General features: G+C 35.8%; 1 protein-coding gene across 1 annotated transcript in view; it reads right to left on the bottom strand.

Annotated features, from left to right (window-relative positions):
• Nucleotides 1–27,676, bottom strand: part of Adgrg7 (adhesion G protein-coupled receptor G7) — a 62,864-nt gene that overhangs the window by 6,464 nt on the left and 28,724 nt on the right. The window contains exons 10-16 of the mRNA XM_077795516.1: nucleotides 25,843–26,003; nucleotides 25,000–25,155; nucleotides 22,694–22,806; nucleotides 17,009–17,352; nucleotides 16,216–16,312; nucleotides 11,577–11,732; nucleotides 9,413–9,569 (exon numbers count right to left, since the gene is read on the bottom strand). Of these exons, the coding sequence (XP_077651642.1) occupies nucleotides 9,413–9,569; nucleotides 11,577–11,732; nucleotides 16,216–16,312; nucleotides 17,009–17,352; nucleotides 22,694–22,806; nucleotides 25,000–25,155; nucleotides 25,843–26,003 (1,184 nt within the window). The remainder of the gene's footprint in view (nucleotides 1–9,412; nucleotides 9,570–11,576; nucleotides 11,733–16,215; nucleotides 16,313–17,008; nucleotides 17,353–22,693; nucleotides 22,807–24,999; nucleotides 25,156–25,842; nucleotides 26,004–27,676) is intronic.

Here is a 27,676-nt window from a genome sequence, read left to right as displayed (position 1 = left end):
AATCGGATTCAAATACATATCAAAAAAATTATACATCATGATCAAGTAGGATTCATCCCTGGGATGCAAGGCTGGTTTAATATACGGAAATCAATAAATGTTATTCACCACATCAATAGACTTAAAAATAAGAACCATATGATCATCTCAATAGATGCAGAAAAAGCATTCGACAAAGTACAGCATCCCTTTATGTTCAAAACGCTAGAAAAATTAGGGATAACAGGATCATACCTCAACATTGTAAAAGCAATCTATGATAAGCCACAGGCCAGCATCATTCTGAATGGAGAAAAATTGAAGGCATTCCCTCTAAGATCTGGTACAAGACAGGGATGCCCTCTCTCACCACTTCTGTTCAACATAGTCCTCGAAACACTGGCCAGAGCAATTAGACAGTCAAAAGAAATTAAAGGCATAAAAATAGGAAAAGAAGAACTTAAATTATCACTATTTGCAGATGATATGATTCTATACCTAGCAGACCCAAAAGGGTCTACAAAGAAGCTATTAGAGCTAATAAATGAATTCAGCAAAGTGGCAGGATATAAGATCAACACGCATAAATCAAAGGCGTTCCTGTATATGAGCGACAAATCCTCTGAAACGGAAATGAGGACAACTACTCCATTCACAATATCCCCCCAAAAAATAAAATACTTGGGAATCAACCTAACAAAAGAGGTGAAAGATTTATACAATGAAAATTACAGAACCCTAAAGAAAGACATAGAAGAAGACCTTAGAAGATGGAAAAACATACCCTGCTCATGGATAGGCAGAACTAACATCATCAAAATGGCGATATTACCAAAAGTTCTCTATAAGTTCAATGCAATGCCAATCAAAATCCCAACAGCATATCTTGTAGAAATAGATAAAAGAATCATGAAATTCATATGGAATAATAAAAGACCCAGAATAGCAAAAACAATACTAAGCAGGAAGTGTGAATCAGGCGGTATAGCGATACCAGACTTCAAGCTATACTACAGAGCAATAGTAACAAAAACAGCATGGTACTGGTACCAAAACAGGCGGGTGGACCAATGGTACAGAATAGAGGACACAGTAACTAATCCACAAAACTACAACTATCTTATTTTTGATAAAGGGGCTAAAAGCATGCAATGGAGGAAGGATAGCATCTTCAACAAATGGTGCTGGGAAAACTGGAAATCCATTTGCACCAAAATGAATCTGAATCCCTATCTCTCGCCGTGCACAAAAGTTAACTCAAAATGGATCAAGGAGCTTGATATTAAATCAGAGACACGGCATCTGATAGAAGAAAAAGTTGGTTATGATCTACACGCTGTGGGATCGGGCTCCAAATTCCTCAATAGGACACCCATAGCGCTAGAGTTAACAAATAGAATCAACAAATGGGACTTACTCAAACTAAAAAGTTTTTTCTCAGCAAAAGAAACAATAAGAGAGATAAATAGGGAGCCTACATCCTGGGAACAAATCTTTACTCCACACACTTCAGATAGAGCCCTAATAACCAGAATATACAAAGAACTCAAAAAATTAGACAATAAGATAACAAATAACCCAATCAATAAATGGGCCAAGGACCTGAACAGACACTTCTCAGAGGAGGACATACAATCAATCAACAAGTACATGAAAAAATGCTCACCATCGCTAGCAGTCAGAGAAATGCAAATCAAAACTACCCTAAGATACCATCTCACTCCAGTAAGACTGGCAGCCATTAGGAAGTCAAACAACAATAAGTGCTGGAGAGGATGCGGGGAAAAGGGCACTCTTGTTCATTGCTGGTGGGACTGCAAATTGGTGCAGCCAATTTGGAAAGCAGTATGGAGATTTCTTGGAAAGCTGGGAATGGAACCACCATTTGACCCAGCTATTCCCCTTCTCGGTCTATTCCCTAAAGCCCTAACAAGAGCATGCTACAGGGACACTGCTACATCGATGTTCATAGCAGCTCAATTCACGATAGCAAGACTGTGGAACCAGCCTAGATGCCCTTCAATAGATGAATGGATAAAAAAAATGTGGCATTTATACACTATGGAGTATTACTCTGCATTAAAAAATGACAAAATTATAGAATTTGGAGGGAAATGGATGGCATTAGAGCAGATTATGCTAAGTGAAGCTAGTCAATCTTTAAAAAACAAATACCAAATGACTCCTTTGATATAAGGGGTGTAAACAAGGACAGGGTAGGGACGAACAGCTTGAGAAGAATATTTACAGTAAACAGGGATGAGAGGTGGGAGGGAAAGGGAGTGAGAAGGGAAATTGCATGGAAATGGAAGGCGATCCTCAGGGTTATACAAAATGTCATATAAGAGGTAAGGAGGGGTAAGTCAAGAGAATACAAATGGAAGACATGATTTACAGTAGAAGGGGTAGAGAGAGAAAAGGGGAGGGGAGGGGAGGGGAGGGGAGGGGGGATAGTAGACAATAGGACAGACAGCAGAATACATCAGACACTAGAAAGGCAATATGTCAATCAATGGAAGGGTAACTGATGTGATACAGCAATTTGTATACGGGGTAAAAGCGGGAGTTCATAATCCACTTGAATCAAACCGTGTAATATGATGTATTAAGAACTATGTAATGTTATGAACGACCAATAAAAAAAAAAAAAATAAGAAAAAAAAAAAAAAAAAGAAAAAGAAAATGTACTGTGGTTCCTCAAGAAACTATCACTTGGGAAATCTGGACAAAGAATATATGAATGATTTTTTCCAAATTCTCATATTAAACTATTTCTAAATAAATTAAAAATAATAACCACAGATACCTCCCAGACTGTCATCTACAGTGCCCCAACCCTTATAAGATTTGTTTCTAGAATTATATCCTGTGAGTAGTGTTACGGGAGCCTTCTGCTATATGGTGAGCTAATACAAAGACTCAGAATCTACATCTGTTTTGTGGGATACAATATTTCATCTTGTTTTTCCAAATTTTAAATTCTAAGGTTAAAAAAAAGATAATATCAAATTTGTAGTTGTATAATAGTTAGAAAAAGACCCTAATTGTGGGAGTTCATAAAGACTTCATCCTGTGGGATTCTCTCTGGGTAGACTCTCTAAAATTCCAAAGATGTTATTTGAAAAAACAGAATGTGTGGACCAAACTAATTACCACTTACACAAATATTAATTTGTGCCTTTTGTACTATCCAGAGCACTTAATGTTTATCAGAATTAAAGCACTGTAAATCCATAAGGAACCTAGATGTGCTTCTATATGTGGAAACAATCTGCACGTGGCTCTTGGTGTATTATCTAATGGGAGCATCTACGTAAGGCAAACTTAGATCCTTCTGTAGGTGAGCTAGTCAGTCATTCCTTAACTTTAGTGTACATGAAAATCTCCTGGGTTCCTCATTTAAAATTTGAAGTTCCCTAGTTCTTACTACTGTAGATTCTAATTGAGTAGGTTAGTGGTGAAGCCCTAGAATCAGCATTTTAACACACTGCATAGGTTCTGATGTAGGCAACATTCAGAACCATTTTGAGAAATATTATGTTGTTTTAACCCATGCCACCACCTTCTATTTTATACTTTACTTACCCACAGAGATTGTGTTGCTTTCCTAAAATCATACACATCATTAATGGTAAAGCTAGAAGACAGCCTAAGTTTCCTTTCAACCCAATGTCTTTGTCAGATCACTACCCTCAAGTTTACCATGTGATATTGAAGCCAGAATTAGACAGGCAGTCAGTATAGATAGGTAAATCCAGTCAGGTCAGATCAAGGAGGCCAATTTGAGTGAGTTCAGAAAGTTGAAAAGGGATTGAAATGTTAACTCCTTCAGAGCCCTTCTTCCACCCTTATTAAGATAACCTGCCCCTACTCCAACCTGTTGCTAAGGTAACCTGTCCCAGGGATTGTTTCTCCTTATAGGGGGTTGTTAATTATGCCCTCTTCCTGCCCTGATTACTCCAACTTGGCCCCTCCAGCCCAGCTGCTTCTCACCTTTTGGCCATCCCACCTGAGCATCTCCTAGGCCTAGTCACATACGGAAGAAGGAGAGAGATAAGAGGAAGAGAACAGGAGAACCAAGGAAGCCTAAGTCCTGTAAAAGAGGCAGAATGTCCCCCCTTCTTGGGATACCATGACACCAGCTATGGCCCCCTTCTCCCTCCTGGGAGAAGAAGTTACCCCTTTTTAAACAAACCCTGCTTTATATGCTTGCCTTGGCATGCTTCTCTCATGTTACACTTCAACATGTGAGAGAGGAGAACTCATCATCGATAACCAGTGGTATCAGTATTATCATCTTGTAATGAAACTCTGCTTTGTCATTTGCCTCTCCTATGCATGGAGAATACCCTTCTTTCAGAGTTTTCCTTTAATCCCTGTTTACTCTAGGAAACGGGACCCTGGGTACACTGGCAATCTGAGACTTAGTTTTTCCCACTAGTGCCCTTCTAGGTAGTTCCCGTTGGGCGTTGAGAACAGTCAGGAACTGCTTTTTATTTTCAAATTTAGTGGTAGGCACACACCTATTGTCTATGGGAGTTAGTCCAAACAGGCACTGAAGAAGGCTATTTGGGATAAAGGATAAAGTACTTAGAAACATTAAATGTGGCATAGCAATTCAGACATCCAAGCAGCTCCCCTATAGTGGTGGATCATGATTTGGGCTAAGTCAAATTTACCTACTGCCCTTCCCAACAATTTTCATTTTGTATCAGAAACTTCCTTCCTTAATGATATTTGATCATAGCCAAACACAAATAACATGATACCATCCTTGCACAGTAGTGATTACTGAGTAATGACTGCTACTCTCAGGAAATTAATGGGATAATCATTAAACACTGCAGTTTCATCATGAAATATTAGAGAATTATGCTCCTTCCTGATATTGAACGTATCTACATGCATGTTTCTTGCACTCAGAAAAATTATGTGCAAGAAGGTGAGACTTGTATGCATGAGAAGATAATTGTAGAATTCAAATAGAATAAATAAATTATCTGGATTCTATTAATGTCAATTTCCTTGGCATAATAATATATTATAGTTATACAAATCCAAAAATTCTAGGAACATGAAAATACTGCATTGAATTGTGTAAAGTTAACAGATGAACATTAAAATAAAAATTAATAGAAAGTAACAATAAAAGGAAATTTTACATGCTTCAGTTTTGTTGAGAAAGTTAATGGTGTGTTTTATAGAGGATAATTTTATAACAAAAATATTAATCACCTTTAAAAAGTATACATGTGACATAAAAATAGTGTTAGGAGGTAATACCAATAAATATCAAAATGGGAAAATTTCAGAAAATTATAGCAAATGTGGATTTTAGGAATTAAAATCCTGCTTTTCAGGGTTGAAAGCCTGTGAGATTTCAGATTTCCCCATGCCAGTGGTTCAGTGATAAAATTTGCTCACACAGATGGCCCTGTTTTAGTGTGACCACTTTAAGAGCAGGGCACATTCATTACATGGAAACATAATGAATTCCACTGGCTCAGAGATAGGACCCAATAAGATAGATAGTAAAGTCCTCATAGTATTTTTCATCAGAGTTAAAAATAATATTTGCTATGGGAGGAAGCATAAAGTAAAGAGCACAAAGAGAAATTCAGATTTCAAGATGTCTTTCAAAAATGCATTCTTGTTTTATTTTAAAGTTCTGGTATTCCCCATACATAAAACACAAATACAAAGGTTTAAAAAAAAAAAAGTCACTTCTCTGAGTTCAAGCAAACATTTTTTTCTACCATTTTAGTTTATTTTTATCACCATTTTTATGATGATTAAAATCAGAAGGTGACTATAAACCTTAGTCTAAATTTTCTGTTTTGTAGAATAATTTCCAAGGGGGGAAAACATTTAAAAGTTTTTAGATTTCAAAGCTAAGTGTGAATGGAATGTTTTACAAAAGGTTTGTAGTTAAATATATCTCTAAGACTCGAGGAATAAAAAAGCATCTTCAGTCCTATGTAAAATTATGCCATGAAACAACCTCACAGAACTCTGCTACTATCATGTCAACCCTCCTGTAAATAATTATAAACTCTGGATATAATATCTCTGAAAAGCTACTGAAGACATTGTAGGACAACCTAAAGCAATCTGAAATTGGAAAGGGAGAATATGCTTAGAAAAAGGGATCAACACTAAGTAGGTTTCCTGTTTTATGTCACTTTTTAAAAATATCTTTTAGCATGAAGACAGACCCTATTCACCTCATTCTCAGGATGACTAAACCTGGAGTTGAAATATGCAGTCTTTCTAGGATGAAGAAACAAACGACAGGGTTTGGGGCAACTATAGCAGCTAGAAAATAGGAAATAATATCTAAGAAAGGAGTAGACAGAGAGAGGGAACTCCAAAGTCTGTTTATAATCTCTTTCTGAATAATGTACACATAGGAAAGACCCTAAGAAATCCAGCTAAAGCATAAAGGACTAAGCAGAGATTTAGCTATCTGGCTAAGGAGAGACCAACTTTTCAGTTTTAGACCGACTAAGTTAATTGTCTGCTAACTCTACTCTTGGTAGACATATAATAACATGCAGATTTGTTGTAGTAAATTATTTACAATGTGAAGGAAACAAAAAAAATTACTAGAAACTGAATAAACAGGAAAAGATTTTAAAGAAAAAAGGCAATCAATAGTGACTGAAATGACCTAGATATTAGGTTTAACAGACAAAGAATTAAAGGTACTATTATAACAATGCTTAAGGATGAAAAGGAAAACATAATGACTAAAAAGTCAGAGTTTGGGGCTGGGGTTGTGGCTCAGCGGTAGAGCACTCGGCTGGCACATTTGAGGCCCTGGGTTCGATCCTCAGCACCACATATCAATAAATAAATAAAGATATTGTGTCTACTACAACTAAAAAATATTAAAAAATAAAAAAATAAAAAGTCAGAGTTAAATACTATAAAGCTATAAAAAGATCAAATTCTTAAAGTAAAAACTACAGTATCTGAAATAAAAATCACTGAATAAGCTTATCAGCAGTCTGGAACTAACTCCAGAAAAAGTCAGTGTCCTTAAAGATAGACCACTAGAATTATCCAATCTAGTGAACAGCAAGAAAAAGGAATGAGGAAATGAGCAAAGTTCAGGAAGCTGTGAAGCAACATCAAATGACTTAACAAATGTAATTTGATTCCTAGAAAGAAAAGAGGAAGAGTGAGGCAGAAAAAAATGATTTTAAAAAATAGTGGTGAATATTTTCTCAACTCTGGTGAGAGATATAATCTAACAGATGCTGGAAGTTCAGCAATCCCAAGAAAAATAGATTTAATCAGGAGACTGAGATAGGAGGATCACAAGTTCAAATCCAGCCTCAGCAGTGATGAGGCTCTAAGCAACTCAGTGAGACCCTGTCTCTAAATAAAATTCAAAATAGGGCTGGGGATGTGGTTCAGTGGTTGAGTGTCCCTGAGTTTAATCCCTGGTACACGCCCCTCAACAAAACACACACACACACACACACACAACTAGAGAGATAATCCTAAAGAAACCAGAGAAAAAATATATAGGAGACCAATAATATGAACAACTAAGAATATCTCATTAGAAAATGGAGTAGCATGTTAAATTACTTGTTCATAACACTAAAAGACTAAAAAATCTCTAGCCACCCAGAATTCTATTATCTAATGAAAATATCCTTCAAGAATGTAAGCAAAATAAAGACATTTTTAGATTTAAGAAAAATGGAGAATTTGTCACCAGAAACCATACATAATAATGCATTCTTAAGGGATGTTTATGCTGGAGGGGAATGATACCAGAGGGAACGTCACATCTTCAGAAAGGAAGGAAGAACATGGGAAACAATAGATATGTAAAAAAGCACCTTTTCCTCTTTAATTTGCTTAAAATATGCATCTGATTAAAGCAAAAATAATAACATTGCTTTGTGGCATTTATAATTTATACAGATAGAATACATGAGAAAACTATAACAAAGGAAAGGGAGGAAGAAAAGCAGAATTATATTATTACAACATTCTTATATTTTACTGAGAACAGTAAAATATTAATTTGACTATGAAAACTTAAGAATGTATGATGTATCTCTAAATGACCCCCCCAAATGCAAAAAGGTATTGCTTAATTTCCAAAATATGAACTTCAATGGATTCCTAATAATGTTAAATTTACTTAAAAGTAGGTAGGAAAGGAGGAACAGAAAATGAAAAACCGAATAGTCACAGGAAATAAATAATAAAATAGAAGATACAAATTAATCTATATCAATGAACACACTAAATATAAATGGACTTAGCATTCTAAATTAAAAGACAGAGATTGTCAAAATGGATTAAAATGGTGTTTGCTATCCACCTGATACATAATTTAAATACCAGGTACAGAGGTTGAAAGTGAGTAGATGGAAAGATATATATATAACATGTAAGCAATGTGCATCAGAGGAAAGCTGAATAACAAAGTATACTTCATGACAAAAAGTACTATTGGAAAAATAGAGCTTTTATTCAAATAATGAAAGAGCCAGTTCATAAAAACATAACAATTGGGGCTGGGGTTGTGGCTCAGTGGTAAGAGTGCCCACCTAGCATGTGTGAGGCACTGCATTACATAAAATACATTACATAAAATAAATAAATAAAATAAAAGTATTGTGTCTATCTACAGCCCAAAAAAGTCATAACAATCACAAATGTACATGCATGAATCTGAGTTTAGTTGTTCAGTCTTTTTTGCTGAAAATATGTGAAGCAAAAAGTGATAGAAACAAGGAAATAAATAAGCAAATTCACAATTATAGGTGGAGATTTTAACTCCTTATTCAGCTATTGAAAGAACTAAGAAAAAATATTGATAAGGGAGAAAATCCATACAACACTAATACTCTTTGACTTTACTGATGTTTTTCAAACCTTACATCCAACAACTACAGAACACACATTTTTTTCCCCAAGGGCAAAAATTTTGTTCATCAAGATAGCTCAAGTACTGATCCATAAAACTAGTCTTAATAAATTGAAAAGAATTGAACCAAAAAAATTTCAATCAACTCACAGGGATTCAAGCTTCAGCAATTACTAACATTGTCCATACTAACTATGATAAGGAACTTCATAAACCTGTTTCAATGGAGAAAAGAAAAGGATGTGTTTCCCAAGCCAGTTGCTTAACAAAATATTTTCTACTCAGAGAGAAGGAACAGGGACAAATGCTGCTCTACCCTACAGCAATTATATTCTATGACCTCTGGCCCAGGAAGTTATATGGTAAGTCAAAAAGATCTTTCCTTCCCTTTCCCACAAAATGTATTGAAAATAGAGTCTCTTAAATGTAAGTAAGCAATGACCTTCAGAGAGTTTTAAAAGAAGGAAACTTTGGTCCAGGGTGACCGTCGCTCCACCGCTACGTGGTCTGGTGCTTTCAGACTACTTCATACCATACCTGAGTAGTGTTGAAAAGGCAGAACACGTAACTGAAGACAATCCTGATGTCATCATCATTAATTAGCATAAAGTATGCCAGAATCCAGGTAACTCCAAAAACGACTGCAATAGATAATGTGCTAAGAATCTTCTTTAGGGATGAAACCTTCTTTGTGCTAAGTGAGAGATAACAAGAAATAAAATATATTTTTTAATTTATCAATATCATTATTACCCCTATTTAGCATGCTTATTCAGCTACTCATCTACATTTTTTTATTTAATGGTATTATTTTCAGTTGGAAAATCAAAGATGCTAAACCTATGTCACCTGATTTAGCAAGCTTTATTTAAAAATAACCTAATACCTTTTTAAAAGCTCAGGCAGAAACAGTTCCTCAAATACTACTGCAGGCAAATTTCACTAAGAATCAACTTTTTCATTAGAATGGAATTTAGAGTAATGGTGTCAGTGATGAATTTCTTTTATGTTTTTATTTGGTGGTGGTGGGGGGATAGTGATCTTTAACCTTCCTATGTCTTGATAAAATAGAAGTTACTTAGATGTGGAATGATGTTCCCTCTCATGGAAAGCCTAGATCACTGGCTTCTACTCTTGGCCATGTGACTTACTTGGCCAGTGAAACATCAACAAATGTCAAAAGCAGAGATCTGAAAGAATTAGTTCATAGACTTTACCCTCTCTCCCTGCTCTTTGGAAACCTGAGATCACTATGTTCAAAATCCTGGATTGGTCTAATGGAGGAGGAAAGACAATAAGGAGTTGAGATGAACTTTTCCCACTGAGTAGCTGCTGCCCAGACCACCAATCATCAGACATGAAGTAAGTCATCCAAGATCATTCATCAGCATTTGAGTCAGCCAAGACCAAACAGCTACCCAGCCAACATTCAAAATTCATGACAAATAATAAATATTTTTCATTCTAGGCCATTAACTTTTGAGAAATTTGTTATGCAGCTAACTGAAATATGGAAGACAATTTGTTAAACAATGAAATCATACGTGTCCATCATAACTAAGCCAATTTAAGAACCATCAGCTATTGGTGACTCAAAATTTTAAAATACAAATTTCGTTGGTGTCTGTGGACCAAAAAAACATATTGTTTTGTATAAAGGAAATAAAACCAAATTTGCAATTAAGCTAAGAAGACTTCACTAACATTTTTCTGGCACTGCTACTAAAACATAGGTTTTAATGTTTAACAGTGATGGTATTTTCCCCATATTTCCCCTTATTGTGAAATAACATTCAAATAGAAAAGACCTTTAACTGGTAAAGCACATATTCAAGATTGTATTCTCACTAAATAATGGTAGTTTTCATTCATCTGTTCATACCAAGTAAATCCATTTGTGAGTTTACTGTAAATTCACAAATATTCATACAGTAAATATACTTGGGATGAGCAGAGCCTTGCAGAATTAAATCTGAACTCATAGCTTCATTAGCACTGTGCTTTGGAAGTGGGGAAAGAATATATGTGTTTGACGTATTCTATTCTTTGTCTCTTCAACTGAAAGCTCTTGTCTCCTATTAGAGGTAATACTGCACATGCTTATCAGGGCCAGAAAGGCTAGCGTAAGGAGAGGAGCAGTGAGGACAGAACTGGTAAACCAGAGAGCACAGCTTCCATCTGCAGGAAATCTGCAGGCTCACATTTTCCTCACAAAGTGTTGCCAGGTGTTCCCATTTTTTTCAAGAGAAAATACAATTTTTAAGTGAAATCTCCCATTTTTAAAATATATTTGAAAGTAATTAAAAAATATAAAGCCATTGTGTAATTCAAGCCATGCTGGTAAAATAAAAACTACAGGTACTAATTTATAAAATAAAAACGCAGGAAGCTACATCTCCTCACAACCCTTTCATTTCTGTAATTCAAATAATTCAAATTTCTTGAATATTTGGAGTTGGAGGGAAAAGTTTTCTTGAAAATCTTTGGGTTTAGATATTTAGGGCTTATCTAACACAAAGGTGTGAAGTATACCCACATTGCAACACTGATGTTAGAAAATAAGAAGATATACTTTATAAGTCAAAGGTTTTAAGAAAATCTTTCCTGAATGCCACACACCCCTGCCTTTGTCTCAGAGTTTGAGGCACCCAGGCACTATCCTCCTCTTGCCTGAAAGCCTCCCACTCACTGAGAATCTTACCTTGTCAGATTTTGGTTATTCTTCCACAGCACTTTAATTGTGATTACAATAAATATAACAACATTGTTGATGAGGATAATGATTGTAGGTATAAGGAATGACCACAAAAATGGACTCTTTATAAAGTCATTGTTGTTTGGAGTTGCTAGCCAGCAGCTAAGAAGAAAAAAGAAATTATTTCAGCAGACCTTGAAAAGTATAAATACTTGTTCCTTGTCCTATTAAAATTATTGACCTTTACTCACTGAAATACCTGCTAAAAGTCTACATGTCTTTGCATCTTATACATTTGAGATTACTTTTGAGAATTCAAACCCCTAGAAAAGTGAAGTATGGACTTCTCTAGTCATCTTTCTCTATGAGTCAGTGAGGGTTAGCGGAAAAAAAGTGGACATTGGAGCCAGAGAGTCCTAGTTACTCCCTGCCACTTATGAGGTTTCTGACTTTAGGCAAGTTATTGTTTTCATTTTACTTTTGAATATATAGCTTATCCAGGAGGTTCAATATATGAAAGGTACAAGTGGACATAGATGGGCAATATTTTCAGTTACCCTAATTGCAATCAATGTTTCTTATATATCCTGCCAGATTTAGGCTCCAAATACATCCAAAAAATGCACATTTTTTCTTGATTTTTAAATAAACATCAACATCTGCTTCTAACAACTATCTTAGAGGTCATTCTATAGCAGAACACTAAAAGTACCTTCATTAATTTTATAACTGCATATTACTCCATCATTTTTTATATGCCATAACTTATTTAAACAGTTTCCAATACATTGATGGACATTTTCAAATGTTAATATTTATAAAGACTTTGAGAAATTTATTTAATTTCATGGTACCTCTTTTGATTTTTGTGGATTATTTGTTTTGTCTTTTGATGATGCAGGTTGTGGGGGTTTGTTTTGCTAAGGCATTGTTGAAATAATCAAGAAGTATTTACAGAGTCTATGCTATGCACCAGACACTATTTTAGACACCAAAGTGTTTGCAGTGAGCAAAACAAAATCCCTTCTTAAATTTATATTGTAGTGCATAGATCTAGGTAAAACAACAAACAAAGAAAATGTATGTCAGTGATAAGTGCTTTAGATAAAAGGAACAATAGGAGTAGAAATTTATATATATATATATATATATATATATATATATATATATATATATATATATATAATCACATTTCAAATACATATATGGGGAGAGAGAGACAGAGAGAAGAATGTTTGATTTTAAATAGAGTGGTCAGGGAAAGCTGCATGGAAAAAAAGTGATCCTTGAGCAAAACTCAAGAAGTAGATGAGGGGGAAGGGTATTCCAGCTAGAGGTTCCAGTAAGTGCAGAGGCCCTGAGGTGACAGCCTAAGAAACACAGAGGCTGATGTGGCTGAGACACAGTTCATGACTGGGGTTTGTGGAAAGATTTAAATCACATAGGGGATTTACAGGCAGATTCTTGTGCCCTGGGTAAGATGGAGGGGCATGGCCTGATCTGTTTTGAGTTTTAAAACCATTACTATAGGGATGCTAGAAGGGCGTGAGCAAAAGTAGGAAACTAGGAATTTACTGCAGTAAGTTGAGTGGCCTGGACCACAGAAGCAGATGCTAAGAAAAAGTCTGATTCCAGGCGTATTTAAAAGTAAGAAGACTTATTGATGGGTTGGATTTGAGACGTTGAAGAACTATGGATGACTATAATTTTTGGCCTGAGCCTCTGGAAAAATGGAATTACCATTAAATGAGATAGGAAATATGATGAGATGAGCAGGTTTGGGAGGGAAGACAAGGAGATGTCTATTACACAGCCAAGCAGAGTTGTCAGGTAGGCAGTTTGGTATTAAGAAAAAGCTGAGCCCACAGCTGGCATTAAATTAACATTTATTTTCTTTCTTTTGGAAGTACAGCACCATTATTATATATGCCAAAGGATTTCTAAAATTTTTTGTATTGAAATGTTATTATTCACATGATTAGAAATCACATTTCAAATCTGAATAGCCTCCTAGGAAACTCAAATGACGTTCAAGTTTCTCTAATGAATTTTAAAAATGAAAAGGCATGCCTGCCTCCAACAGATAGAATGGGTCCACTCCTAAATACAATGGTGAGAAGGAGAAAAAATGTTTCCAGGACTTCTAGCTTCCCTTTTCATTCCCCTGTGACTGGAGGACAAAATTCCTCCCACTTCCCACCTCACAAACCCATACACAGAAGAAATCTGAAGGCTCTTGGCTTAGAAGTTAATAAAATCCTGATGCGAACTACTTTCAAATCTCTAGAAACCTCTGGCAACTAAGCATGTGGCTATTAAATTTTTTCAAAAGAAAGGAGGGCCTATTTCTTATCTAGGCAAGCTTGAGAAACAGAATTTAAAAGGGCGGGAAAGACAGAGAAAGAAAATTGTCAATTCAGCTCTGTTGGATAAAGGCAGACTTGCCAATCCTGAAACAGCTATTTAGACTTTAGAAAATACAAGTTTTCAGAATTTCTATTTGTACTGGGGCCAGAGTGGGAGGTGAGGGAGGAGTGTGTGTATGTGTGTGTGTGTGTGTACCTATTGTATTCAGGCATAGACCTCTAATAGGCATGCCTTTTCATTTTTAAAATTCATTAGAGAGACTTGAACATCATTTGAGTTTCCTATGAGGCTATTCAGATTTGAAATGTGATTTCTAATCACGTGAATAATAACATTTCAGTACAAAAAAATTTAGGAATCCTTTGGCATGTCCAATAATGGTGCTGTACTTCCAAAAGAAGTGTGTGTGAATGAATACACACATCTGTCAGACTCCCAAGGAACCTCACACTTAAGGGGGTGCTGGAAGAGCCATGCACTTTGGTATCCATGTCCATCAGGAGGCATGCATTAGGAGGGGACCCTTGCCTCCTCTATCCTTTGCCCTACTTGGAACAAAAGGTAGTCAAGCTAGATTTGTTCTCACAACACCCCATCTTTGCTATTCTGAATTGAATGATTCAGATTTTGAGAAATAGATGGCTAAGAAAGGGTATGGATTCTAGAATGAGACTAACCCTTATAGTTATGAAGTGGTGTTCCTAAAAATGAGATTGGAGAGTCACCAGATGGATGTTGATTTGAAAAAGTTAAGGACCTGAGACCTAGACAGCATCAGAGGTGAACCTCAGGTGAAGTGTGAAATTTTGCCATGACTGTGGGGAGAAAACACTTTAACATTTAGAGCAGACGCTTGGAAAATTTACCCCCGAGTTGGTATAATTTCTCATGGTTAGTCTCAACCTTCCCCTTTAGGAAAGTCTGAAAGCACCCACGTGGTGGCAGTATAGAGAAGTAGGCAGCAGAGTGTTAAAAGGAAGTGTCGCCTGCTCTGCATTCATCTCTTCACTGTGCCAAGCAGAAAGAGCAGTAGATCAGGGAGCCGGTCAGGCTCTCAGGCAGGACCAGCAGAGCTGGGAGCAAGGAAGGACAGCACAGAACACTGAAAACCACTACTGGGAGACCAAAAACAATTCCTCCTCTTTTCCCAGCATATCCTAAAGAAATATGACCTGTGATGGTCTGTGTATAGGGTAGAAGGTGGGGAACAAAGGCTGAAGATGGACTGAATACATGATGTTATACACTCTTTCCTCCTCCCAACTTCTCCTATCATCAGTCACTTAGTGTTGTCCCCAACATCTAACACTGTACTCAGGAAAGGATCTGCTCTTTATTATTCACAGTCCAATGTGAATAAATTTAAATTAATTGGCTAATTTCTCCGGATAGCTTTAACAAGAGTGGTTGAGACCTGTGCCTGGGCTAAGGTAGGAAATTAATAATGTAATTGAAAGTGAATTACCTCCTTTATGAGATAAGTGCATATTATCCCTTATCTCTAGTTGTGGAATTAAAAATTTAAAACTCTAAAAGATATTGAACCCTATTTAAACAAAGAGAAAAATAGTGTCTGGGAGTGGGAGATCTGGCCAGGCAGCCAGCTGCCTCCTCTGAAGCTGGCATGGCCAGGTCCCTGAGCCGCAGTCTCCTCTTGGGTGTTCTTCTACACTTTCCAGAGTCTGGTTCTAATATGAGTTGGTTTGAAACTTAAGGTGGAATCTGAGGATAATAATGGTTGGATTTATAAAATGGGAGGGAAGGATAAATTAATGAGTTCTTGCCATTCAGTAATAGAAATGCATGTAAAGAGTTGACTCTCAGTTCAGCTCAGCTTTCCTCTCTCCCTCCCCACGTAAAAAGCAAACACCATACAGCCAAGTACTTTCACTATAAACAGTTAATTATTCATGCTGAGTCATGCTTGACCACTCACGGTAATACTAGAGCACTGTCACTATTATTGTGATTTCCATTTTCTAGATGAGGAAACAAAGAAATGGAGTTACTATGGATCATAACTATTGTGCCACATGATTTTCATACCTAATGAAAGAAGGTAAACCTCATATAAGCGAGTTCAGATTTACAAAGTTAGAAGTTGATTGTTTCCTTTATGAAAGAATTTATACTAGGAAATGTCCATGCTGCCTCATTAAAAATATAATGTTCTTTGAGACAATATGACAATTATAAAGTGAGATACATTTGTACAGGGACATATGATGAGTCACCATCTATTGAATAAATGGACATTTAAAAAAATATATAAACTCACATTTCTTCTTGCCGGTAGTCTAATTCCCAGTGTGAATTATTCCCACTCTGGGAATAAATAATTCCCACTGTAATAGCCACTACTATAGCTGGCATTCCTGTGTGACAAAGAAAGGCACAAGATTAATAATTTATCCAATACTGGGATTAATTACAAAATATCATGAACGAATTAGACATCAGACCCTCTTCAGGATGCCTTGTTCTTTCCACTGTGGACAATACACTGATCCACAAATGCAGGTCATCAGTATTCATAATTTTTCTGAGCTTTCTTTTCTCTTTTAGTGTTAGCTGTACCTACCAATCCTATACTATTTCTGATTTCTTTGTAGCTCTTACCACAATATCCATCATACATGGCTTAATTCCTCTTTCATTTGAATAAATTGAAATTTGAATATCACTAAAACAATTATTTCTGCTAACTTAATAAACTTTTCAAATAATTATTCTTAAAGGATCATTCTGATTATCTTTCTTGAAACAGTTCTTTCAAAGTAGCTGGGAAATTAACTATTCATGGTCTACATCTCAAATACATTAATAGATATTTTTTAAAATTAAGTTTTGAGTTACTGATGATGTATCTAGTATACTTATCTTCATCATATCTACTTCCTTCACTGGAGTGTAAACCTCTAGACAGAGAGAATTCTTAGTGATTGCTCTATTTTCTACTTCCCTTCCTCAAGGTCTTAAAATATTAAGACTTTCAAAAGGTGTTCATTTAAATTAAATGGTTGCATCAAAATTGCTTATCCCACTGAGTAAGTGGAGATACAAGCACTTACCCCATCCAATTAATGAGATGAAAATAATGAAATGTGGAGGAAGAGGCTTCATGGCCCTGATGAGAAGGAAATAAAGCTGTGCAGCACTGAGTCCACTCCAGGTAAATGTGGCCAACAGAAAATAGTGCAGGAAGGCAGCAATCACTGTGCATGAGGGATTCGGGGTTTCAATAGTGTCCTCTGTGAGCATTTGATTATCACCAAAGTCAATATCTATGTCACTCTCTCTTGTACTCAAGTTTTTATTAGAGTTTTCAATACCAAACACAAACATCAGGTTGAATATCAACATCGATGTGCACAGACTAACCATCACCCAGGTGACTGAGGTTTTTCTGACTTTCCTAAAAATAAACAGTAGAAATGATTAAATGAAAGCAATACAATTCCAAGAAAAATAAACACCAGTGAAATTGTGAGGAAGTAAAGAGATATTATTACCCACTGTTATTCCAACTCGTAGCTGAACTCACAGACCAGCTGGTAAATCTACCTTCCTAATTGCACCAGAAAAACATGGTGTGTTCTTTTCTCATTTCTACAAAGTAGTGAGTTAGAGGGAACAGGTTGATGCATTCTTTCTTGAAACTGTGCTGATTAAAAATTGTCAGTCTGTTTTCTGTCACTGTGACAAAATACCTGATATGAATCACTTAAAAGGAAGAAAGACATTTATTTTGGCTCATGGTTTCAAAGGTTTCAGTCCATAGCCATAGGGCTCTACTGCTCTTTTGTGAGGGCAGAGGGTGTACCTCAGTTGAACTCAGGGGCACTCAACCCCTGAGCTACATCCCCAGCCCTATTTTGTATTTTATTTAGAGGCAGGGTCTCACTGAGTTGCTTAGCGCCTCAACATTGCTGAGGCTAGCTTTGAACTCGTGATCCTCCTTCCTTAGCTTCCCCAGCCGCTGGGATTACAGGCCTGCGCCACTGTGCCCAGTGGTTCTACTGCTTTTAAGCCTGTGGTGAGGCAGAACCTCATAGTAGGGAGAGCATAATGAAGTAAAGAGAGAGGAAGAGTCTGGAGTCCCAGTATTCCCTTTCAGGCCCTCCCAGTGACCTACTTTCTTCAATTAGGCCTCACTTAGGTAGACTTAATACATTTATTTATTTATTTATTTATTTATTTATATGGGTTGAGGATTGAACCCGGCACCTCACATGTGCTAGGTGAGCACTTTACTACTAAGCCACAATCCCAGCCCTAGGCCTCACTTCCTAAAGCTTCTACCACCTCCCAATAGCACCAACAGCTAGGAACCAAGCCTTCAATATATAAACTTTTCCAGGACATTTTAGGTCTAAACTATAACAAAAGCAATAGTTAATCTCCCAAACTGGCTCCTAGTGAACCCTAATTCCAGTGTTAAATGCCCTGTGTAATTTCTCCCAGACCTGCCCTCTACCTTGATGTAATTAATACATCCAAGAATCAAGAATACAACAGAAAGCCTGGCAGCCAGGATGGGCTTATCCATTAGGCACCATAATGCTTAGGGTCCACAATAATTTCATGGCCCATAACAAAGTTTTAACTTTGGCTCAGTGGTAGAGCACTTGCCTACCATGTGTGAGGCACTGGGTTCAATTCTCAGCACCACATATAAATAAATGAAATAAAGATCCATTGACAACTAAAAAATATTCAAAACAAAGAAAAAAACTAGAAGAAAAAAAGCTAGGTGTGGCGGCATATGCCTATAATCCCAGTGACTTGGGAGGTTGAGGCAGGAGGATAGTAAATTCAAGGTCAGCCTCAGCAACTTAGTGAGGCTCTAAGCAACTTAGCAAGACCCTGTCGCAAAAAAAAAAAAAAAAAAAAAAAAAAAAAAAAATTAAAAGGACAGGAAATATGGCTTAGTGGTTAAGCGCCCATGGGTTCAATTCCAGGTAACAAACAAACCAGAAGCACTTTTAAGTAGGTCCAAAAATTTTAATACATTTATCTTATATCAAAGCCATCATAAAATACACAAGTCATAACCCAGCATCCTGAGAAATTTTCCTGTTGTTCTCCTTGGCATTCTGAGACACCACAGAAAAGGCTCAGCGGCCATACTGAAGAAACTACATGGAGCTGCTCTGAGTACATGGAAAGGGAGAAAGATTCAGCTGCCCCAGAATCCAGGGGTGAGCTTCCAGATGAATTGGCCCCAGCCACCATCTGACATCAGTCTCCTGGAAGACCCAGCAAGACTAGCAGAAGAATCATCCAGGCAACTAGGCAAGCCATAGAATCACTAGTGATAATAAATTATTATTCTATGCCACTTAGGTTTAGGGATTTGCAAGCATACATAAAGGTTATAGAGAAAAGATTCTAAATGGAGTTTTCTGTTTCACAATATAGAATTACACATTAATAGATAAACACATGTTTATTTGCATTCAGACAAGTCTCTTGAGTTTTTAATGGTAGCTTATTTTTAAAACTCACACATTTTAAAATAAAGCCAAATATAATTTTAAGTAAGTATAAACATGTGATTTGTTTAAAACAAGATTATGTAATATTTAGCTTATGTTTCATTTAAAGAACAAGGCTTCCATAAATATTTTAAATCAGGCAAAAATATTTTAAATTTGTTTCATGGCCTATTGCTGTATATGCTATTCTTTAGATTTGAGTAGCCTGATGCTTACTAGCTCTTTGAATGGCTTATACATAACAAAATTCCATGTGTCTTTTCTGCAAGACTTCTCAGAACACTCTTTCCCTAAGTGTCTCTGAAGGACTAATGTTCCAAGGACTATACTTTGAGAAATTTTTGCTTAGTGTCAAATGATCAAGATGTTCTGAACAGTCCTTTTACTATAAAATATGCCCAAGAACTGTTCCTTCATTAAAGATATAATTTCTTGGAACAGAACTAAATGCTCTTCAAAACTCCTTTTATTCCTGCCTTATATTTACCTGATGCCTTTGCTCTAAAAGAAAAGTTTTTTTTTTTTTTCTGGTTTTGTCTGCAGGATGTCCTTGTTTACCAGTAATTTAGAAAACAGTGTGTGTGTGAGAGAGAGAGATGTGCTGTGTGGTGTGCTATGTTGGGGGTAGGGATACATGTGGTGTGGGACATATAAGTGTTCTGTGCTGGCCCACATGTACATCTTCAGATTGGCAGAGAAAGCAAGATTTCCCTTTAAAAAGTTGATTTCAAAATCAATGTATGATATTGTCTTTACTATGCATTTATTGTTTTCCTTATTGTGTAATAAAGAAATATGTATACAACTCTGTGTATGCTAGTAGACTGTGGGTTATAGTTCTATACTAGTGAAAATTATAAAAATCCCTGCTCACTACTATCTGAAAGCCTTCTGAATTTTCCAGACCACAAGTTCTCTTCATATAGCTGCTTCCCTAGATTTACTACTATCCTTAAATTTATAACATCTACAAGTACCTCTCTATTCTTAATGTCTCAGAATTTGGTGAACATGTCTGTTTGTCTATTATATATCCTGTATGAATTTATGAAGTTCCACTATAACCTCTCAGATTTGGATTTTTACACTAAATGAAAGGTTTATATCCAAACATAACTCAACCCATTCTCTTGACATTTTAGTTGAGATTTCCTCAATGAGTCAAAACATCATTGTCTTTTGAAATGTTCAAAAATTAAAACTGCAAAAGCTATACAAAAATCATTTTCTATAAAAGCAAGATTAGTTCCTAAATTCTATCTAATTTTGAAAGCAAAGTATAATCCACAGGAAATTTTCAAATAGTCTGGCCTTCTTATAGAATATCAGCATATTTTATGCAAAATTATTAAATGATGACATGTCCATGGGCATAAAAACTGATTTGATTCAAGAGTTTTAAACATCAATAAAATTTTGTCATTATTTTTGTTTGTTTTCTGATGAATTTTAGTGGCATCTATGGTTGAAGAATTGTGCAAGGATATGTTAAAGGAAGAAAAATTCTGATGGTTAATGTAAGTAATGATATTCAGGCAAAGAAACCAGTGACAAATTCATAATTCCATAGTATTGTCCTTCAAGGCACTTGCTACAATTTGTAACTTTATATTTATTACTGTGCATGTATTTGATCTGACCCTCAAGAATCTAAGCTTCATGAGCAATGAGAGCTTAACTGTCTTGTTCCTAGTTTTATACTCAGCTTTTGGCAAGGTGATTGATGCATAGTAAGCTGTTGATAAAAAAAAAATTTAAATGAATGGCAAGACACTCATTTAATATGAAAGGAGAAGAATAAGAATTAAAAGCATTTCTGTATTCTGGAGAAATGGCTGGTTCCAGTGTGAAGCCAAGAGAATGAAAGATGAGATATATTATCTTTCTGTGATTAAAATAAGGAAGCAGTAAAGACTGACCGAGACGTGACAACACAGCATAAGAATTTCTTCCTGGCTGGCTGCCCTGGGGAGCATGTGCTTTACAAAAGAGTTTAGCAAATCAACATAGAAAGAATGACAGACTAGAAAAATCATAGATTTTCAATCACTAATGCAATCATTTGTTCTGTTAAGGATAAACAATGGAGTTAAAGATTATTGGGAAAAAGAACACTGCACATTCTTAAGGCAGTTCCTCGTGGATTACTGATCATTGACCTACAGGAGAAAACGAGCCTTGACAATATAGATATCTGGCAGCCACTACTTTAAACAAAGCATTTCTTAGGAAACATGTGCTTGAAGAATTCAGAGATGACAACCATGATGTATACAACCTACTTACTTTGGAAATTCAGGAAAAAAAACTTTAAAAGATAATGCAAAATATTAAGAATTAGTGAATCTAGGTGACATCTATATGGGTGGTCAACATTTTCTTTCAACTTTTCTGTAGGTTTTTAATTTTTTTTTTTAAGAAAACAACATGAAAAAGTCAAAACAGCAATAACTTTTTTAAAAAAATCTGACTCTACACATCTAAGAAAACACTTGGGAGTGAATTGAATGGAGAGAAGGGATTCCAAAGGAAAGATGAGTTCATCTTGAGACATCTTCAGTTTTCGAGGAGACCTAGACAGGAATGCCCAAAAGATCCATTCCTCAGATACAGCTCTACTATCAGCCAATTACATGCACAAGGATACAGTGATGGAAACAAAGCAAAGCAAACAATGACAGCAACGAAACTAGAGGAGGTCCCAGTCATACATCCCGATGCCAATGAGGAAAACAGACAGTAAACAAGTAAATAAATAAATGAATAATCTTATAAGAGATTACAGATTATAAAAAAAATAACAAACGGCATGCAAAATTGAACACTGAGTGAGGAAGCTAAGGTGGAGGGAGAGATGTTCACCATTCGAAAACTTAGTGTATTTTTAAATTGTCTTATTTTCAAAAACTTGCTGTTCAGAGACATTTTTTCTTTACAATGCAAATTAGTAGACATGGTTCTACTCAACACTAAGGAAGTGTGGCATTTGTGAGTTGTGGGACCACATTAATTTTACATGACAAAGTTGTAATTATAAGGGATGCAATTTTCTTTCAAGGCACTTGCCACCTTTGTAGTTATATTTTTTTGAGCATATATCCCTTAGCCTCTCCTGGTATGAGTGTCTTCCTCTTAAAATGAACATGTTGAACTGAGTTCCCTTCCAGTTCAGAAAGACTGCATTCTGATGAGACTATGCCGAGTTAATTGTATATGATTCACAATTTCCCTTATAAGCAGCACCTCCTTTTCCCTTACCTGGTGACAATCTGAAAAATAATCGTGAGAGCCAGACCAGTAATGGACAGGGCACATCCAATGTTGGACAGTATGTCTAGTGACTCAGGATACTTATAATCCTTTTTGAAAGTCTGAAAGATAAATCGATTAATATTTTAAAATAGCCATCTCCAAAATGTCAATAGAAGTCAATCACAAACAGTTAAGTGGATCAAAATAATCAGAGTTGCCAGATATCTCTTCTTTTCATACAACCATTGATAAATTTTTAAATGAAATAAATTAGCCTCTTACATCCACATAATTTACATGAAGCAGAGACTTGAGAATAATTATCTAGCCAATTCAGTTAGGAGAAATAAATGTATTTTCCCTTTATGTCTAAAGTCAAAGTTGTTTGAATAGATCTAAACTGTCTCGAGTTATATTATCTACCCATTATACTATACTATTTTTGTGTTGCTATCATCCAAACACACCTAAGCTGATGCATTAAAGCTGCAGAAATACTTTCATGAACAAGAAAAGATGCTCATAAAATCTTGTTAATTTTTTAAAAGGATTAATTTTCATGAAATATAATCTATCCTAGTATATTAGTGAATATGCATAGAAAAGTATATTCCATGTGAGTAAGCACTCAGAAATCTGCAACAGCAGTAACAATAATAAATGAGTGATGGCTAAAAATTCTTTTTGCTTATCTGTACTTGTTGGTTTTTTAAATTGTTAAAATTAAAAAGCCACAGATGGTCATTTGTAAAATATGAAAGTAATACAGAACTATAATAAAAGTATATGTTCCTTTTATTGACAGCTACCCCACATAATACCCTACCTCTGGAATCCTCTCTTCTTAGCAGTTAACATTTTTATGTGCTTATAAATATTATCTATGTCTCTTGTATAAAAATATAGGGATTTGTTAATATTATGGGATTATGCTTAAATTTCTATTTTAATTTATCATATACATTATTCCATATTTGTAAAATTCTATTTACTAGGTAAACTTTTATACTTTATGCAGTTGGTATGTATTGCTATTGTAGGAAAAAAAACTTTATTTGAAAAAATAAAATAAAGTTTTCATGTTATCATTTGTAGTTTACTAAATAGATGCACAAAGAATCATAGGCTCTGTAGATCTTAAAAATCTTTAGATCTTAAAAACCATCTGTTCACTCAGAGCCTACCCACTTTCATATTAGATTAGACTGCAATTCTAATCAGCTCTTTTTTTTTTTCACAACCCCAAACCAATTACAAATGTGGGTGGTAGGCACTGAGGCAGAATCAGGTATTAAGGAGAAGAAATAGCTGAAGTGTGACGTCAAAAAATGGAGAAAGATAATTATTACAAAATATCTTGTATTATTTAATATAGCAACCTGGGCCTTTCACAGCTACTCAATGATACTATGAATTTATGAAAATGAAAACTGAAACATTCCATCGAGTATGTAAGTTAACATTGTTTCATCAGAATAATTAGTTTCAGGATAATGAACATACAGAAGTCCATCATAAAAGGACCACCCAAGAATTTTCAGAAATGCATATACACTGTACATCATAACTGTTACCAGTTACTTGCACAGGATAGGTTTGGAGTTAAAAGGGTTAGGGAATACACAGAGGAACTACAATACAAATGGAATGATTTCGAGACTTCTTTTTATATCTTCCAGCCAAAACTTATAACTTGGACAATACCAATGGAAAAAACTTTGGGTAACTAATTTAAACTGCACACATACAGCTATGCATTGAAACTGTCCTCAACACACAGCTATTCAGCCTTATCTCTGACCATAACAGCTTCATACTTCAGAACATGGGAATTAGTGGAACAGAGTCTGTCAGCTGTTCCACACGTGGGTTCACTTTCCATTCCCAATGCTGAATTCATCTATCTTAAGACCACATTGCTCTGTCTCTTTTTGCCTGTTTTCTATTTCAGCATATTCATTGTGTTGAATGTTCATAGCATTATAATTGCTTAGCCAATGAATGATAACATCTGTGATTCATTTATGAAAATCTGCCAAATTCATTTTTCCATTTCCAATATCTGCTGAAGTTTAATAAAAATTTCCAAGCCATTGATGTAATAAAATATGAAACAAACAAACAAAAAGAGCACAATGATCTATGTCACTTGCTTTTATCAGCACTTCTCCTTTCAGTCTTAACACTCCATACCCTGATTTTTCTATTTAATCTAAGGTGAGAATCTACATAAGCTAAAACCCAAAGTCAATTCCAAAATTGTGTGTAAGGAAAATTCTCATCTGTTAAGGGATTACAAGGTGCATCCTTACCATCAACACAGCAAAGTTAGTGGTATGGTTGCAGCGGCAGCCCAGGAATCCATCAGTACCCTTGTCTTTGTAACAACCATAGGTATCCCAATCTTTTGTTAAAAAATTCCAGTAAACACAGGCATAGGCATGGAGTTGGTATTCTTTTTTATTGTACTGTGAATTGACAGAACAATTACAATTACTAATATTTTAATGATCAATTAAAAAAATCTAACAAAAGCCAGGCACATTGGCATATGCAAGGCCTGTAATCCCATTGGCTCTGGAGGTAGAGGCAGGAGGGTTGCAAGTTTAAAACCAGCCTCAGCAACTTAGCAAGGCTGTACGTAATTTAGTGAGATCCTGTCTCAAAATAAAAATACATAAATAAAAAGGGCTGGGACGTGGTTCAGTGTTAAGCACATCTGGTTCAATCCCTGGTACAAAAAAAAAAAAAGATAATTATAACAAAAATCACATATGTATTTAGCATTTTTATTATAGATTGTGGAGGGAAACTATATAAAATTCAAATTACCTAACTTTGCATTTAACTAATTTGATAAAAGATTAGGTGAGAGAAATATTTAAATTAAATGAATACTTTGAAAAATCTTTCAAAAAGATTTTTTTGTGGATTTTTTTTTAATATTTATGTTTTAGTTGTAGGTGGACACAATATCTTTATTTTATTTTTATGTGGTGCTGAGGATCAAACCCAGGGCCTCGCACATGCTAGGCGAGTGCTCTACCACTGAGCCACAACCCCAGCCCCTGTGGATTCTTTTTTAACCAAATTATGCCTGCTTTTGTAATCAAGAGTGGCCTGAATTTTCTATTTTTGTAACCAGGAACACTCACCTTGGGGCTAAAGACCATTTCAACAGAAACGATCTGATCTTGCTCATTTTCATTCACTTTGCTTGAGATAATTTTTTGACTAAAATTTGATTTAGCTATAAAGGTTTTTGATTGAAAAAGCTTATTGTTTTGATATAGTACAAAGCCACATGCCTTAGTACCTGTGGGAGAGACAATAAAAACATAAACAAACTGTAGGGCAAACAAGAAACAAAATTCCATGTCATTGCTGAACTGCATGGTTACTTAATATGTGAGTCAGGTATAGTGGACCCAGTTGCAGTCTGAGCCTTTATTTAATTGCAATATATTATTGTGATATTATGATATACACATTTTGGTTGCCATCCATGGTTCCTGCCTCTTAACTTCCTATCCAAGACAGGCATAGAAACTAGAATTTTCTATTCCCAAGATGAGTCATATAAATGCTAGTTTTCCTCCACCTTTCTATCTCAGAGCTGGCCATCAAGAAATTCTCTGACCTACTTGATCTGATAGATCATAAAACCCCCATTTCAGAGAGAGTCCTGCTCCAAACCCAAGAAGAAAGGAATGCTGCACAGAGAGCCAAGAGGAATCTGAACAGACAGACCTCCCTGGGTCTATTAGTATTAGATCCTGGACATTCACATCTCTATGCAGTTGCTCACACTTCAATAATGCCTATGCAATTCCTTACATCTACTCTACGATCTTTCATCTATTTTGATGAAATTCCCTCTCCCCCTTTTTTTTTTCCTTCTCTCTTTTTTTTTTCTTTACTTCCCTTACCCCTTATTTTGGATTATTATTATTTGGATTAGCTTCCACATGTCACAGAAAACATTTGATCTTTGACTTTGGGGGACTATCTTATTTCACTCAGCATGATAGTCTCTAGTTTCATCCATTTACCAAAAAATGCCATAATGTCATTCTTCTTTATACTGAATAATACTCCACTGTGCATATATGTCACATTTTCTTTATCCACTCATCTGTTGGGGCACCTACATTGGTTCCATGGCTTGGTTATTGTGAATTGTACTGCTATGAACACTGATGTGGCTGCAATACTGTAGTATACTGATTTTAGATCTTCTGGATATATACCAAGGAGTGGTGTAGCTGGGTCACATGGGGGTTCCATTCCTAGTTTTTTGAGGAATCTCCACATGCTTTTTAGAGTGGTTGCACCAATTGCAAGTTCTGCCAAAATTTTAATTAGTATTGTTGGGTAAACATGTATCGGCAGCAGCACCCCAGAGAAAAACCCCAGCATGGCGTCTAAGGACCCTCTTTCTCTTCTTTGTTTCTTTCACAGGCGCCAATGTTCAAACCCTGCTGGTGGGAAGCCTTAGCCCCAATTAGAATTAACTTCTTGGGCTCCGGAACTGACATATGGAAGAGCTTGCCAATAAACGGGCGACCTGTTATCTATCTCAGCCCTGAGACCTCTCCTTAGGCCTATATAAACACACAGCCTTTTGTAATAAAGCGGAAACGTCTTTGGTGATCTGTGTCATGTGGTGCAGCGTCTTCCAGTCTTACCATTATTATTATTTGCCATTATGACTGGTATGAGATGAAATGTCAATGTAGATTTCTTTCATTGCTAGAGATGTTGAAATTTTTTTTCATATATTTGTTGTTGCAATGCAAAGGTGGCCATGAGACCAGTCTGTTCAGCCATGTGATTTGAGTGGGAGCCCAGCAAGGCTCTCACAGCCCCCAGGTGTGCTCTCTGCCTGCCATGTTGTCCTAGCCTTGTCTTGGAAAGAAACACATGGGTTTCCTTTTGCATGGCACATTGACTCTCACTAAATTGTTCTTCATGGACACTTGATGACAC

The sequence above is a fragment of the Urocitellus parryii genome, chromosome 2, assembly GCF_045843805.1.
Source record: "Urocitellus parryii isolate mUroPar1 chromosome 2, mUroPar1.hap1, whole genome shotgun sequence".
Lineage (NCBI taxonomy): Eukaryota > Metazoa > Chordata > Mammalia > Rodentia > Sciuridae > Urocitellus > Urocitellus parryii.
This window is presented reverse-complemented; position numbering and strand designations above follow the sequence as displayed.